The 15418-nt window shown below is 45.8% G+C and overlaps 1 protein-coding gene across 2 annotated transcripts in view; it reads left to right on the plus strand.

The window, feature by feature from the left end:
* The window catches only part of SYTL4 (synaptotagmin like 4), a 155180-nt gene that overhangs the window by 72131 nt on the left and 67631 nt on the right, over window positions 1–15418 (plus strand). For both annotated transcript variants that reach the window (XM_029607400.1, XM_029607401.1), the window contains exon 10: window positions 7989–8075. In XM_029607400.1, coding sequence (XP_029463260.1) covers window positions 7989–8075 — 87 coding nt within the window. The remainder of the gene's footprint in view (window positions 1–7988; window positions 8076–15418) is intronic.

Below are 15418 nucleotides of genomic sequence, written 5' to 3' on the forward strand. Positions count from 1 at the left end.
AAGTCTTGCTGAGGCACTTTGTTATTACTGTAATGGTTTTAGTAGTCCTGAAGGTAGGCCTGGTATTAGGCAGCCTGTGGACAGTCTGCCTCCCGACTCTCCCGTGAAGGGGTATGTTCAAGGTGCATTTCAGGGGGTGAGGGCGCCTTTATTGAACCGCCACCTTTTATACCTCGGGGAAGGGCTCCCTGATGAATTTCAAAGCTGTTCCCGTCCCGGGAATGTGCATCAGCGGTGGCCATTTTAGGTATTTCAGATGAAACACTTCCTGCTTCTCCGGGGGCTGGGGATCCGATTTTTTTTTTTTTTTCCCCCCCCGATTTGAGCCCGGTTCGTGCTCGGGGGGGTGGCTCAGACCCCCCCCTCACCTCTCCCGCCCCCTCCCCCCTTCCACAAAAAAATCAGCACGGACCTGTTTTTCATCGGATTTTGTGCTTTTATTACATGAGTCTTATTTAGCAAGTTTACAAAGGGAAGTAGACCCCCCCCTCAGTGGTTTCCCTCCCCCTGTGCGGTCTCTTGATATGGTTCAGGACCCGCAGGGTCCAGTTGGGGTTCGGGTGGTTCCGGGTGTTCCCCCTCCCCCAGCAGGACCTCCCCCCGCTTCCCTCTGACCCGCTTGATTTAGGGGATATTGATACTACAACCCAAGCCCCCCCCCCGCTGGAGGTTGATGACCCCTGCGCTTATTTCAGTGGGAAGAATTGGAGCCCCTTATTCCCTTCGTTCTCCAAGAGTTGGGAATTGATGCCCCACCAGATGACTCTGTGGCAGCTGCAATGACACCAAATGCGGACCCGGTCCTGGCGGAACTCGGGGCGTTACCGCGTACTTTTCCATTTCACCCTATGCACCGCCTGCTTCTCCTCAGGGAATGGGAGTCCCCAGAGGTGAGTGGGCCTCCGAGTTGGTAGGGCTATGGATAAGCTATACCCGCTCCCTGAGGACTGCCTGGACATGTTAAAAATCCCTAAAGTAGATTTTTCTGTCACTGCTGTTACAAAACGTACTACCATTCCCGTGGTGGGCGCTACTGCATTGTGAGATGTGCAAGACCGTAAGCTTGAATTTTATTTGAAACACATTTTTTAGGTCTTAGCGGGCGGAGTCCGGGTGACTATTTGCAGCAGTCTCATGCAGCGGGCAAGCCTTAGGTGAATGCAACAGTTACTCAGCACCCAGGACCTCCCGTCTGTGGAGGCTGAGTGTTTAGAGGGTGCTAAAGCCTATGGTGCCGATGCCCTTTATGACTTGCTTCGGGTCTAAGCTAAGGCTATGGTTTCTGCGTTTTCGGCCAGGCGTCTTCTCTAATTATGCAATTGGTCCGCTGATGCTTCTTCCAAGGCTCAGTTGGGCACTCTTCCTTTTAAGGGCAAGTTGCTTTTTGGTGAGGACCTGGAACAGCTTATTAAGTCCTTGGGTGAAAACAAAATCGATAAGCTGCCAGAGGACCGACCCAAACAGTCGAAGTCTTTTTTTTCCCCGACTTGCTCTCGCTTCAGGGGGAACCGCCGTTATGCTAGCAGAGCCCGCGACTCCTTTCCCAGGGGAGGCGTGTCTTGGTCCCATTCCTTTCGTGGCCGTCGGGGTTTCCGAGATGGCCATCAGCAACTCACTACCGCTAAATCAGCTCCCCAATGAAATTCAGCCGGTCCATTCCTCCGAACGAAACTTAGGTGGGCTTCTTTCTCTGTTTCTCGAGGAGTGGGCCAAAATCACTTCCTATCTCTGGGTCCTCGATGTGATAGAACACGGCTACGCATTAGAGTTTGCCAGGTACCTGCCGGATCCTTATCCTTGCGGCCTTTCCAAACGGCCTGCGGTCTGTCACACCCTTTTGAGACTTCAGGATTTGGGAGCGATCCTTCCGGTTCCGGTGCAAGAACAAGGCGCCGGCCAGTATTCAATTTGCTTCATTGTTCCCAAAAAGGACGATTCCTTTCGCCCCATTCTGGATCTCAAAAGGGTCAATCAGGCCCTCAAGGTTCCCCGTTTCAAGATGGAAACTCTGCGGGCAGTAATTGCGGCGGTCCGTCCCAGCGAGTTCCCCTCTTCCCTAGATCTCATGGAGGCTTATTTTCACATTCCAATTCTTCAGGAACATCAAAAGTTTCTTCGTTTTCAGATCCTAGGCCAGCACTCCCAGTTTCGGGCTCTCCCATTCGGTCTTGCCACCGCCCCCCGCACTTTCACCAAGACCATGGTAGTCGTTGCGGCAGCTCTCCGTCGGGAAGGGATCTTAGTCCATCCTTACCTGGATGATTGGTTGATAAGGGCCAAGTCCGCCACTCTCTGCACGCTCGCGGTAGACAGAGTTTTAGCACTTCTCACATATCTCGGCTGGATAGTCAACTACTCCAAAAGCAGTCTTCGGCCCTCACAAGAGCTAGAATTCCTGGGCACTCTTTTTTTCAACACTCGGGTCGAGAAAGTTTCTTTCAGACGTGTGAACACTCAACTTGATCGATCAGTTGAACACTTTAGTCACTCTTCCGCTTCCCATGGCATGGGATTACCTGCAGGTTCTAGGGACCATGGCTTCCACAATCGATCTCATCCCCTGGGCATTTTGATCATATGCGTCCCTTACAGAGAGCATTGTTGTCCCGTTGGAAGCCGAAGTCGGAACAGTATCAGGAGATTCTCCCTCTCTCCGACTCTACCATCGTCAATATACAATGGTGGTTCTCCCCGGCTCACCTTCTCAAGGGGATGCCTCTTTTGACTCCCTCCTGGGTCATAGTATCGACGGATGCCAGCCTCTCCGGATGGGGGGCTGTCTGCCAATCCCATGTGACTCAAGGTTTCTGGTCCCTGTCCCAGTCTCGGTGGCACATCAATTGTCTAGAAGCCCGAGTGGTTTGCCTGGCCCTCAAGTTTTTTCTTCCTCTGATTCGCCACAAAGCGGTCCGAGTGCTATCAGACAATTCCACCACGGTGGCTTAGATAAATCGACAAGGGGGGACTTGAAGTCGTTTAATGGCGCTAGAGGCCAGCAAGCTTTTTCTCTGGGCAGAGAGGCACTTGAATCGCCTGGCGGCTTCCCACATAGCAGGCAAGGAGAATGTCCAAGCAGACTTCCTCAGTCGACATCTCGATCCTGGCGAGTGGGAGTTGTCAGACGTAGCGATGGATCTAATCGTGCGCAGGTGGGGTCCCCCTCACCTAGACCTCATGGCGACACTAGCCAACGCCAAAGCTCCCCGGTTCTTCAGCCTGTGGAAGGAGCATTGCTCAGAGAGTGGATGCACTGGTTCTTCCCTGGCCCTCCGATGTTCTTCTTTACGTGTTCCCACCGTGGCCGTTAGTGGGGAAGGTTCTTAGGAGAATAGAGCTCCATCGCGGACCAGTCATTCTCGTGGCCACCGAATGGCCCCGACGGCCGTGGATCGCAGACCTAGTGAATCTCACTGTGGAAGGCCCTCTTCGTCTTGGTCATCTGCCCCATCTCCTGCGTCAGGGTCCCATATTTTTCAACCAGGTGGATCGCTTTTGTCTAGCAGCATGGCTTTTGAACGGAGACATTTGAGACGCAGAGGATATAAGGAAGAGGTCATTGCTACCTTCCTTAGGGCTCGTAAGCAGTCAACTTCGCTTACCTATGTCAGGGTCTGGAAGGTTTTTGAAAATGTCTGCGAGGATTTGGGCATTTTCCACTCGTTCCCCTTCTGTTGCGGTGATACTTTCTCTCTTCTTCAGCGAGGTTTCTCCAAGGGTCTTTCGGTCAGCACCCTGCGTGTTCAGGTCTTGGTTCCCTCCTGGGTTCCATTGAACCCAGGAGGGAACCTCCCTCCTAGGTTCCATTGAAGGTCGGCCGGTAGCCTCTCAGAGGCACTAAGCATCTAAAGCCGCCTATCCGGTCTATTTGTCCTTCATGGAGTTTAAATTTGGTTCTTTGAGCTCTTTGTATGGCTCCGTTCGAACCTCTTCGTCGTGCCACTCTCAAAGACTTGACTCTCAAGACTGTTTTCCTGGTTGCTATCTGTTCAGCCAGGAGAGTGTCCGAGCTTCAAGCTCTATCTTGTAGAGTCCCTTTTCTTGCGTTTTTCGGACTCTGGCGTCTCTCTCAAGACGTGCCTTCTTTCTTACCTAAGGTTGTTTCGTCTTTTCATATTAACCAGTCCGTTGAACTTCCCGCTTTTTCTCCAGAGGATATCGCAGCCTCTGGTGGTGGTGATCTTCGTCATCTAGAACTTAAACTAGTCTTATTGTGTTATCTTGAGGTCACCAATGATTTTCGTGTCTCTGATCATCTTTTTGTCCTGTGGGGTGGACCCAACGGGGAAGCAAGCTTCTAAAGCTACGATCGCTCGCTGGTTGAAGGATGCAATTTCCTCTGCTTACATTTGCAAGGGCTGAGCAGTTCCTGAAGGCCTAAAAGCTCATTCTTTGCGTTCTCAAGCGACCTCTTGGGCGGAGTCTCAATCTGTGTCGCCGCAGGAAATTTGTAGGGCGGCTACATGGAAATCCCTTCATACTTTTACTCGTCACAACCACCTCAATGTTCAGGCTCCAGTCTTTGGTTCCTTTGGTCGGCAGGTTCTTCGAGCGGGACTATCTGCGTCCCACCCTTTGTAGGGAAGCTTTGGGACATCCCACGGTCTGGACTGATCCTGGTACATACAGGGAAAGGAAAATTAGTTCTTACCTGATAATTTTCGTTCCTATAGTACCAAGGATCAGTCCAGACACCCGCCCATTCTTTTCTGTCCGCTCGAATCTTTTTCCAGGTATTTTTTCTTTTTCCTTCTTATAGGATTTCTTTGATTCTTTCATAGTCTTCCTGGATTTTGCTTATAGGCACCGGAAGCATCGTTACGATGATCAGGGGTAGTTATACAAGAGCGTTTAGTTTACACAGTTCATTCAATTGTACTGTTGTTTGTTGGTTTAAATTACATTTATAGTTATCCTGTTACTTGCTTGATCTTGTACCTTTCTGCTTTGACAATGGGTTATACTGAAGGTTCCTGGGTGGGTTCTGTCCTTATATGGGCAAGCTTCAGAACTCTGGTCTGTCTCCACCTGCTGGAACGGGGGTTTACCCACGGTCTGGACTGATCCTTGGTACTACAGGAACGAAAATTATCAGGTAAGAACTAATTTTCCTTTGAGCCTCTTCTCTCTTGTGAACTACGACATCTCACTTGGAAGGTACTCTTCCTTCTTGCTTTGACGTCTGCTCGCAGGATCAGTGAGCTACAGAACCTACCCCACCTACACGAAATTCCTTCATGACCGGTTGGTCCTTCGCACTCATCCACATTTTTGCCAAAAGTAATCCATGGTGTTGCCTACTTTCTTTCCAAAACCCACTCACATCCGGGTGAGCGGGCTCTGCATTCCTTGGACTGCAAGCGTGCATTAGCTTTTTATTTAGAACGCATTGCAGGCCATAGGAAGTCCACCCAGCTATTTGTCTCCTTTGATAAACTTAAGCTGGGGAACCCGGTGGGCAAGCAGATGCTATCCTCCTGGTTGGCAGACTGTATTTCTTTCTGCTATCAGCAAACAGGTCTTCCACTCCAGGGCCGTGTTAAAGCGCACTCTATTAGAGCAATGGCAACGTCGGTGGCACACCTTCATTCTGTACCTCTTGCTGACATCTTCAGGGCTGCCACATGGAGTTCCCTCCATACCTTCGCAGCTCATTATTGCCTGGACAAGGCTGGCACAAAAGATTCTATCTTTGGCCAGTCTGTTCTGCGCAATTTATTCTCAGCTTAATCCCAGCTTCCTTCCAGCGGCCCGCTGGGAATTTCAGGCTGCCCACTTATCCAAAGCCACCCCTGTTGTTTCTGTTGCACGTATTTGGGTGCTTTTGGTATATTGCGTGGGCATCCTCGGCTCACTATTCACCCATATGGTGAGGGCTACCATCCTGCTTGTTCTGTGAGAAAGCAGAGTTGGTTACATGTAACAGGTGTTTATTTAAGAGCTTTTATATACCAATGTTCATGTACTGGTGCATATCACGTCAGTTTACATAGAACCAAAGTTGGAAATTACATTGAACAAGAAAATTAGAAAATTACATCGAACAGGGAAAATTAAGAAACAAGAAAATTACTTCGAGTAAGAGGGTGCAAATAACAGGGCTAACTTCGTGAGAACTTATAGATAAACATCCTGCTATCCCTGTGTTCTCACGAAACCCACCCGCCACCCCGCGGAGTTGGATATGCTTGCAATTTGTTTTATTTTTCGCACGTACTTTTTACTATACACGAGACTGAAGGGGGACCGCTGGATGTACAGGTGGTGCCAGTCAAAGTTCTAGAAACTTTGACAAAAGTGTTCCATGATTGGGCTCCATCCTGTGATGTCACCCATATGTGAGGACTAACATCCTGCTGTCCTGTGAGAACACCTGTTACAGGTAAGCAACTCTGCTTTCCTAATGAGCCTCTTATAAGGGACTTTGTCAAACCCTTTTGAAAAATCCAGATACACTGTTAGCCAGCTCACCCTTGTCCATGTGTAACCCCTTAAAAAAAAAAAAAAAATCTTATCAGATTTGTAAGACCAGACTTCCCTTTGCTAAATCCATGTTGTCTCTGCCCCATTAATCTGTTTATCCAGATGGCCAGTAATTTTGTTCTTCAAAACAACTTCTGCTATTTTGGCTGGTATTGATGTCAAGCTCACCAGTCTGTAGTTTGCCAGTTCATCTCTGGAAATCTTTTAAAAATGGCCGATAATGTTGACCGACCTTAAGGTCCTCAGGTACCGTAGACTAGACATCTAGTACTTTTTGTATTTTGTTTCCACCTCCCCTAAAAAAAACAAAACAAAAAAAACCCCCCAAAACCCAGCCCTCATGGATTGAATGGTCTTCCAGCACGTTTATGGCTTATGTTTGCCTTTCCTGCTGGCATTTTTCTGAGTGTAGTGCATAATACTGAACTTCTGGCTGACTCTAAGCTGGAGTGATTCCAGTGCTCTCAGCAATTGCTTGTGGTGTTGGCTAAGCAAGCAAACACCACAAGCAATCTTAGGACAGATACAAAGGACAATGGCAAGGTTAACTAGAGATGGTCTGCAGTCTCGCAGCAAACAGTAAGTTGAAGAGGCTGGGTGGGATGTGATCTTTATTTGCTAATTTTGTTCCCATGTGTCTATAACAAGCAGAGACAGAAGAAATCTGTAAAGTCAATTTTCTTCAGACATATAAAGAATATAATATTTTCATCCAAATCTTTAACTGTAATAAAAATGATCCTGAAATTTTTCTGTCTTAAAATTTTCCATACAGTTCCAGAATTGGCTGTTGGATTTTTTTGATCATTTTGTCCAAAGTGTGTTCTGAGTTTTCTCCTATCCCACAAGGGAGAAGAACTTCATTACAAAATCATTATTTGGCACGAATTACTCTCCTTTCTAAATCCATGCTCAGGTCCCAGAAGGTTTACAACCTAAGGGGTGTGTTTACTAAAGGTTTTTCCCCTTTTGTATCTATGGGAAAATTGCTTAGTAAATAGGGTCCTAAGTTGGTACCTGAGGCATTGCAGGGCAGTGTGACTTTCCTAAAGTTTCGAGGAGCAGCAGAAATAGGATATGAGCTCTGTCTTCCTCTGGCTCTCAGCCCATTGCTCTAGTCACTAGCCCACTTCTCCCTCTACAGCAAATGTCACAAGATTAGATTTTTTTTTTCTTTTTGGAGGACAGAGATTGACAGACTGCCATCTTGATGTAAATAACTGAGACTGCAACAAGCATATTAGAATACATTTATTTTTTTTTTTCTCAAGGCTTAAAAAAAAAATTGCACAGCAGTATGTAGATCAGAATAACAAAGCAGATATACTGAATGATGCATCTTTTAAATGGAAACCAATGCCCAATAAACCAAATTCTGTTGTGATATAGAGGATTTCTCTTTAAGGATAGGCTTTCCAAAAAATAAACCTCAAATCTTCTGCCATCTGCTGCAGACTTATGTCCTTCTATCTGCTCAGAGGGCTCATGATTTATTTCTTGCGCCCTAGGATGAGGAAGAAGAAGATATTGATAATCTGGTGGCAATTCATCGAATGACTACTGCAAGGAGCAGCCTACATAGTGGCACCTCCACGGTGAGTCTTCCTGGCACAACAAAGGAGGCTGGGCGAAAAAAAAAAAATCATTGAGTTGTAGCTTGGACATACCTTATCATATTGTGTTGATCATTTTAAATATACAAAGTGCAAGTATGAAACACTTTAATTTTTTGTACAATAAGACTCAACTTTTGTTGGACTGGAAGGGTTGATGCTGTTTGCATGCACTTGTCTGCTTTTCATGCTTATCAGTAAGTATTCCATGGTCTATGATGTAAAATGTATGTAAAATGAGGGACTGCACACCACTTACTTTTACTGACCTGTGCTTGTTCAGTGAGCATGCAAGGGCTGCAGGAGATTAGACAAGCCATGTTTGCTTAACCATGTTACGAGGGATTTCCCAAAACTTAATAAAATGATGGTGAGGAGTCTCAGTATGGTTAAGCTTTACTAGACAAAGGGAAAAGATGCTTGCTAGGAGGGAAGGGGTATTGTCCCTTATTTTCACTTTGCTAGAGAAATCATCATACTTTAATGGTACTGGTAAATTATCCAGAAATAAGACTGGGGTGATCTCTATGAATATAGCGTCTTAACCAGAGTGCTTTAGAATTACATACAGGTAATTTCCGTTAATAGGGAGGCTAAGTTAGCCATTACGTGTGGGGTGACATCTGGTACAAGCAAAAAGTCTAATCTCTCCAAGCAAATAATTTTAAACTCTGAGTAAGGGAGTTCCCATGTGAGCGTTGCCTCTCAATCTGCCTCGGTCTCTTTTTGGGTTTTTTTTTTTTTGTTTTTTTTGTCCGAAAACAGCACAGACATGAACTCATTCTGTCCTAATAATTTTTCTCTAGATATCCCCAAAACCTTTTAAATTTGATATATTTTTTTTAAATTTCAAGTTGCTTTACTTCCTCTGCAACCCCACAACAGCACTTCTTAGTGCTACCAAAAAAATAAGACTTGGCCTTCTTTCATTATATTTGGCCAGAAGTCAATGGTGAGGGGTCTTAAAAGCAGTCTATGGAAAAATTATCTCTTGCCAATGGCATGAACTGTTACCAATACCTCAACCCGGAACGTGACCAGAAGAACTGCTCTGCCTGTGGACCGAGATCCCCACACTCTCAGCATTCTAGGGCACTTTGCATTGAGGAACTGTATAAATCTCTGGAGTTGTAATATCCTTGTCCCACAGTGCAGCTTCATCTGCCTTTCTGGAAAGGAAGTTGAGCAGCAGCTCCTCTAAAATGCCCCCCATCCACTCAGACTGAAGCTGGGTAGATTTCCACCAGCTGCCCTGTATCTAAGACAAAGCAGCATCAATCATTGCAGCCTGCACTGAAGAAACATCTCGCTTAGCGTGTTTGTGCATCGGCACTGGCAATGATGTGGCCATTTTGCACTGCTGGCATAAGCAGCTTAAGTGTTCCCGATTTTGTATAATGCATCGATTCGCCCAATGCATCTTCCCATGGTGCATTGAAGTGCTCTGCACAATGCACCAATGCACCCTGATCCTCGATGCTGCAATGCCACTGAAGCATTTGACTTTGCACACTTATGCTTCTACTCTTCAGTCACACAGTGCTTAGGATCCTAAATCACATGATGCATAGTGCAAGAATGCATGATGCAGCTCTGCATGGCATGCAATGCAATATCGACCAGCACTGGCTTCCTTGACATGTTTCCAAAGACCCATTAAAGCATTCCAAGACATCCAAACACACTACCTCATGAAAGCCTCCACCTCAGATTTCAATTTATCAGGCTGCTTTTCCAACATAGCTCTACACAGCCCTTGCTAGGAGAAGCGGCCAGGTTGCTCCTGCCCCACTCCAGTAAACAGGGAACTCACCCTGCCTAGACTAGTGGCAAAAGGACTTTGCCTGGAGACTGCAGAACCAGTAACCTCTATAGCAGTGATTCTCAACCGGTGTGTCGTCAAGCGCCAGCAGGTGTGTCGCATGCTCCCTGGTCTCTCATTGCTCTTCTCTCCGCTTCCTCCGAGCACTTCCACTGCTGTCATTGCTGCCCGAGTTATCAGAGCGTTCAAACCCAGCCAGATGGGAATGGCAGCAGTGTTCATTGAAGCCAGCAATTGCACCATGGCCTCTTCTTCTTTCGGGCCCGCCCCCCCCCCCCCCCCCCCCCACAAGGCCTGGACGAGGAAGTGATGTGTAGTGGAGCATGCGGAATGAAAAGACCATGCGCCATCGAAAAGTAGCAGCAGCATAGGTCTAGAGCAAGCTCTGAAGCAGCCGGTGATCAGCCAGGGAGACAGCAGCATTAGCCCCCCACGGTCAATGGGATTCTTTTTTTTTCTTGGGCTGAGGGGGTTGGAGGAGAGAATGCTACAACTATATCATTTGTGCTCTGAGGGAGGGAGAGGGAGTGAGCCAGCCAAGTGTATAAGTGAGAGAGAGCATTGTGTGATTGAGAGAGACTGGTCGGGGAGATTGGTATGTGAGACAAACTAGTCCTGGGGGGAAGGGGGGTGTATGTGTGTGAGGACAGCAGCTGCTGCTGCCTCTGATGTGGGCTACTGGCCTGCGAGGGAAAGAAGTAGGAGAATTGCTGGAGAGGGTAAGTAACTGTGGCTTAAGCTCATATTTCTTGATTGACTACCATTTTAAATGGGTATATGTGGTCTGCTGTTTTGAAATATTGTATTAGTGTTGAATGTTTTTAATTGTTAGATGTTTTGTTCATCAGCTCTTTTGAAATGTTTAGTATTAATGTCTGTGGGGGGATCTATAGCAGCTTGGCTTATTCTGTTTTACTAATTGGAGGTGTATTGGTGTTTTAGGGCCTGGCTTAATATTTGTAGTGTTGCCTTTTTATAGGTAGAGTTGTTAAACTTGCATTATGGCATGCACTCAGACTAGTTTGTGTGCATCATTGTAGATCCTAGTACTATGTTATGTGCTATATCTGTCTCCATTTCTCAGTTTTGCACTGCATGCAGAGTGGCTTTTTGGGGTTCCATTCCAGTTTCTGCTCCATATTTGTAATTTGTGGTCTTTCTGTACTTGAAGGTCAGTTCTGTGTGTGTGACTGAAGTGAGATATTTAACTAGCATGGCTTGTTGGTGTGTTCTCAATAGGACATTTCGTTAGTTGTGCACTGATGTCTTTTTGTAAGTAGGGCTATTGTGCCTGGGAGAAGGAGTATGTGTTGCTGCTGTTGAGAACACCAGATTATCTTTTTTGTAATGGTGAGTTGAATGAGGAATGTTCTCCTTCTTTATACCCATTGCTGAAGGTCGGGGGGGGGGTCGTCCTGTGGATGCCAAGTGTACATTTAGCCTTGTGACTATCATGTGTTCAGTGTCTCACATGTGAGAACCATCTATCATGCGTGACCCACAGATAAAAGGTTGAGAACCACTGCTTTTATAGTACCACTTCTAATAGACCACCCATTCTCATGCAGGAGCCTATCCTGGTCTCTGAAGAGGATGTCCCACCACCTATGCCGGGCTAGAGGACTTATCAATCTCCCAACCAAATTGTAGGTTTGGTGGGTTCTTTACCTCTAACCAAGGAGATGGAAGGAATGTTCTAGCCTCTCCTTTTCACTTTCGCTATGGCAGAACCACAAACCGGAGTCCCGATCTCATCATCAGAACCCTTAGAGGCTCTTCATAGTCTATTGCAGTGGACTCTAGTAGGTCAGAGGTTCTAAACCAGGCCACTACTCAATCAGCAGCCCCTACCAGTTCACTTTCTTCACTGGAGTCCTGGATAAGTGAGCCAGTGCCATAAGCTTCAGAAGAAGACTCTACTGGCATACTCTCCAACTCACTCACTCTCCAGACCACGACTCTCCACGAGAGGATCTAGGTTTGAGGAAAATACGGTTATAGCACTGTGTGTTCGTGTCTGCAAAGATAGATTCCCACCCCCATTCTGTGTTCCTTGGCTGCCTTCAAATATTGGATACTCCAGCTGAATCAGTACCCATCCCAATTCATAACATCCTCTGTGTTCTACAGATTAGAATATGGGAAATGCGATAAAGCTGGACATCAAATAGTCTAATCACCAGGCTTTGGTATATTCCAGCTACCTTGCTAATCTATAGTGGTCAAGTCTATCATAAAAAAAAAAAAAAGCGAAGACACGGATTCACTCAAATTCTTCTCCAAAATTAGACCACAAAAGTCTAAAAAAAAACTTTGAAAATTTCTTGCCAAACTGCAATGCTATCTGCTCATATTTCTATCAATTCTATATGGTGAAATATATTCATAACTGCATTCAAAAATTTACTACTTGCTACTGAGCAAGGCAACTACTATTCACAATCACTTCTGGATGCAGAAGGCAATCACCACTTACTTCAATCAGTCTCTAAATCCTTCAATTTCATTTCACATTCCTCCTTAGCCTTCATTAGATCTAGACATACAGCCTGGCTTCCAGCAAGTAGAATCTCCAAGTACGTCCATGAAAAACTAGTGGACCTCCCCTACTTGGGGGGATCATTTTTTTGGCAAAAAGCTCTGGAAGACAGTCACTCAGCTAAAGGACCAAAATTAAGTGGTGCATTTGCTCTTGTCTGTTCTTGAGTAGCCCACCACGGCGTGACGTTACTTCTACCTCTCCAAATGACCATCCTTCCACAGAATACCCTACTGGTCATTTTAGCTCTGTCTGCCACCCCTTCTGGCCAGGCTGTGACAAAAAAAAAATGGCATCAGCAAAAAACCATGCAACAACTAGGGCCTAGCTGTTTTGATCCCTCCAAACAATCTGTTCCTGACTCTCTCCCAGTAGGATAAGAATACAATATTTTGTGGAGGAGTAGCATCAAATCACAAAGGATCCTTGGGTTCTCTGAATTGTGCAGTCTGGGTACCAGTTGTATTTATTCTGGCCACTATCCATTCCTCACTGTCAGCGCTCCACCTAGATGTGTCTTATTTACTGCAGATTCGTCTGGAAGCCCAATCACTTCAACAACAAGCAATAGAGCCAGTCCTAGCAATTAAACATATGTGACATTTCTATTATCAATATTTTCCTTATCTCCAAGAAAATGGGTGGGGCGGGGGGGGGGGATTGTGGCCCATTCTGGACTTGATATTTAAACAAACACATACTCTGATCTGAGAAATACAAAATTAACTCGATCAGCACAATCCTTCCATACATACAGAAGGACGAATAGATGTGTGCCTTGGATCTGAAGGATGCATATGCTTATATACCCATCCACTCTTCTCATTGGTGCTACCTCCACTTTCAGGTAGATTCTTCCTACTAGCAATACTAAATAGTTTGGCCTCTTGTCAGCTCTTGAGGGTCTTTATGAAATGCCTTGCGGTAATGGTAGCTCATCTCAGTCACCAGGAAATACAGGTCTTCCCATAGCTAGGCAACTGGCTCATCACAGTGAAATTGAGAAACATTTTCCCACTCCCTGAGCTGCTTGATAGGTCTTCTGGTCAACTTCGAGAAAATGAGCATGGAGCCCACTTAGCCTCAAATTCATTGAGGCTTGGATAAACTCACTGCAGAAATGCATTCCTGCTTACTTACAGAGCAAATACCATGATGTCACTCATCTGCAATCTTCTTTTCTCCATGCTTCTCAGCCAGAAGGGTCCTCATAGTCCTCTATCACATGGCAGTGGCCATCCATCCATCCATGAGGACCTGTCTTCATATCCGCTAGCTCCAACTGAGCTCCAGTGGAATCAACTAACTCAACCACTTTTCTGTCTGGTGTAAATCATAGTGTCTATGAAATGGGAGATGCAGTAGGGGCTGCACCCCCAAATTCTCAAGGAAGGAGCATCTCTTTTGCTCACTCACCTATCAAGTGGTACTAGTGATGGATGCCTCCACCAAAGGGTGGGGAGCACACACTGGGACTATTTGAACACAGGACGAGCCACTATCTAATCAATCTGTTAAGTTGAGAGCAATCAGATGCAAAAAGTTGTCAGAGCTTATTACCTTAAGGTGAAGGCAATCTAGTTGTGAGAGTCCAGATTCTCATGTTTTATATCAAGCAAGGAGGAATGGAATCATGGCTTCTCTGCTAGGAATACCAAAAAACAAAAAGAAAGACCTTATATTTTTAAATAACACATGTAATCATATTACAAATTCAGTGCTTATATAATCAAAACTACAAAATCTATAATTTGCCGAATGCCACACTGAGTAAAATCTATTAATCACAACATTCACACTATTCACATACTACATACCTAATCCAAACACTCCCTATTCCATAACACAAAAACTCACCTTTACATAAAACACATCCTCTCTCAACTCATATGGCGCAGCATGTATAGAATATATAATCAAGATGACTTTCATAATAAATGTCTTCATTCAACATAGATTATATTAATATATGTTCCTATATCAGCTGCATGTTCCCTTAAAATTCTCTTGCCATTTTTTTTCTCCTCTTAATGCTGCTTGGCTTCCCTTCCTAAACCTCTCAACGAAAAATTCCTCTTCACGCTTCCATTGAGGGCTTCATCAGGGGACTTTAAATCAATACTTAAGACCTATAACACACTTTATTAAAACAATACCCTTCCTCACCATTTAATGTCTCAAATATTTTACCTTCAGAGAAGATATCCACTCTTCTCACAGGGTAAGCAGGATGGTAGTCCTCACATATGGGTGACATCATAGGATGGAGCCCAATCACGGAACACTTTTATCAAAGTTTCTAGAACTTTGACTGGCACCACTGCGCATGCCCAGCATGGCACCAACCATACATCCAGCAAGGTCCCCTTCAGTCTCGTGTATAGTGAAAAATAAAACATATCGCAAGCGAACAGATTCAACGGACAGTGGCTCAACTCAAGGAGCATCATTAGACCCTTTGCCAGCTCTCTGATGCCTTCTGAGTATTCCTCCAAACAGCCATTCAGGAAGGATACTAAAGTCATTCTTCTGTCCAATGAAGTCCTATGCACCACAGTCTAGAACTCGTTCCACGAGACCTTTCCAAAAGGCCCAGTCTAGTCAACCGCGGAAACAAAAGCTGCAAGCAGCTCCTCAGCTGGGCCCTGCTTCCGGCTTTTGACTCCTGTATAGAGAGCAGCAGCCAGCTTCCACTGCCTCAGATACCAGTGGGAGGTCGATTGTGCCATTTTAAGAACAAGTGGCACACAATCACCTCAGACCAGTGGGTCCTTGCCATAATCTCTCAAGGTTATCACCTGAACTTTCTCTCCATCCCACCGGACTCCACCTCTACCGACGTGGAGAACATCCGACCACTCACTACTCCTGGAGCAGGAGGTCTCCCTCCTCCTCCAGTCCAGAGCAATAGAGCCAATGCCCTACTCCCAACAAAAAGCCTAGGATTCTAATCCCCAAAAAATC

The sequence above is a fragment of the Rhinatrema bivittatum genome, chromosome 6 (genome assembly GCF_901001135.1).
Source record: "Rhinatrema bivittatum chromosome 6, aRhiBiv1.1, whole genome shotgun sequence".
In the NCBI taxonomy this organism is placed as follows: Eukaryota; Metazoa; Chordata; class Amphibia; order Gymnophiona; family Rhinatrematidae; genus Rhinatrema; species Rhinatrema bivittatum.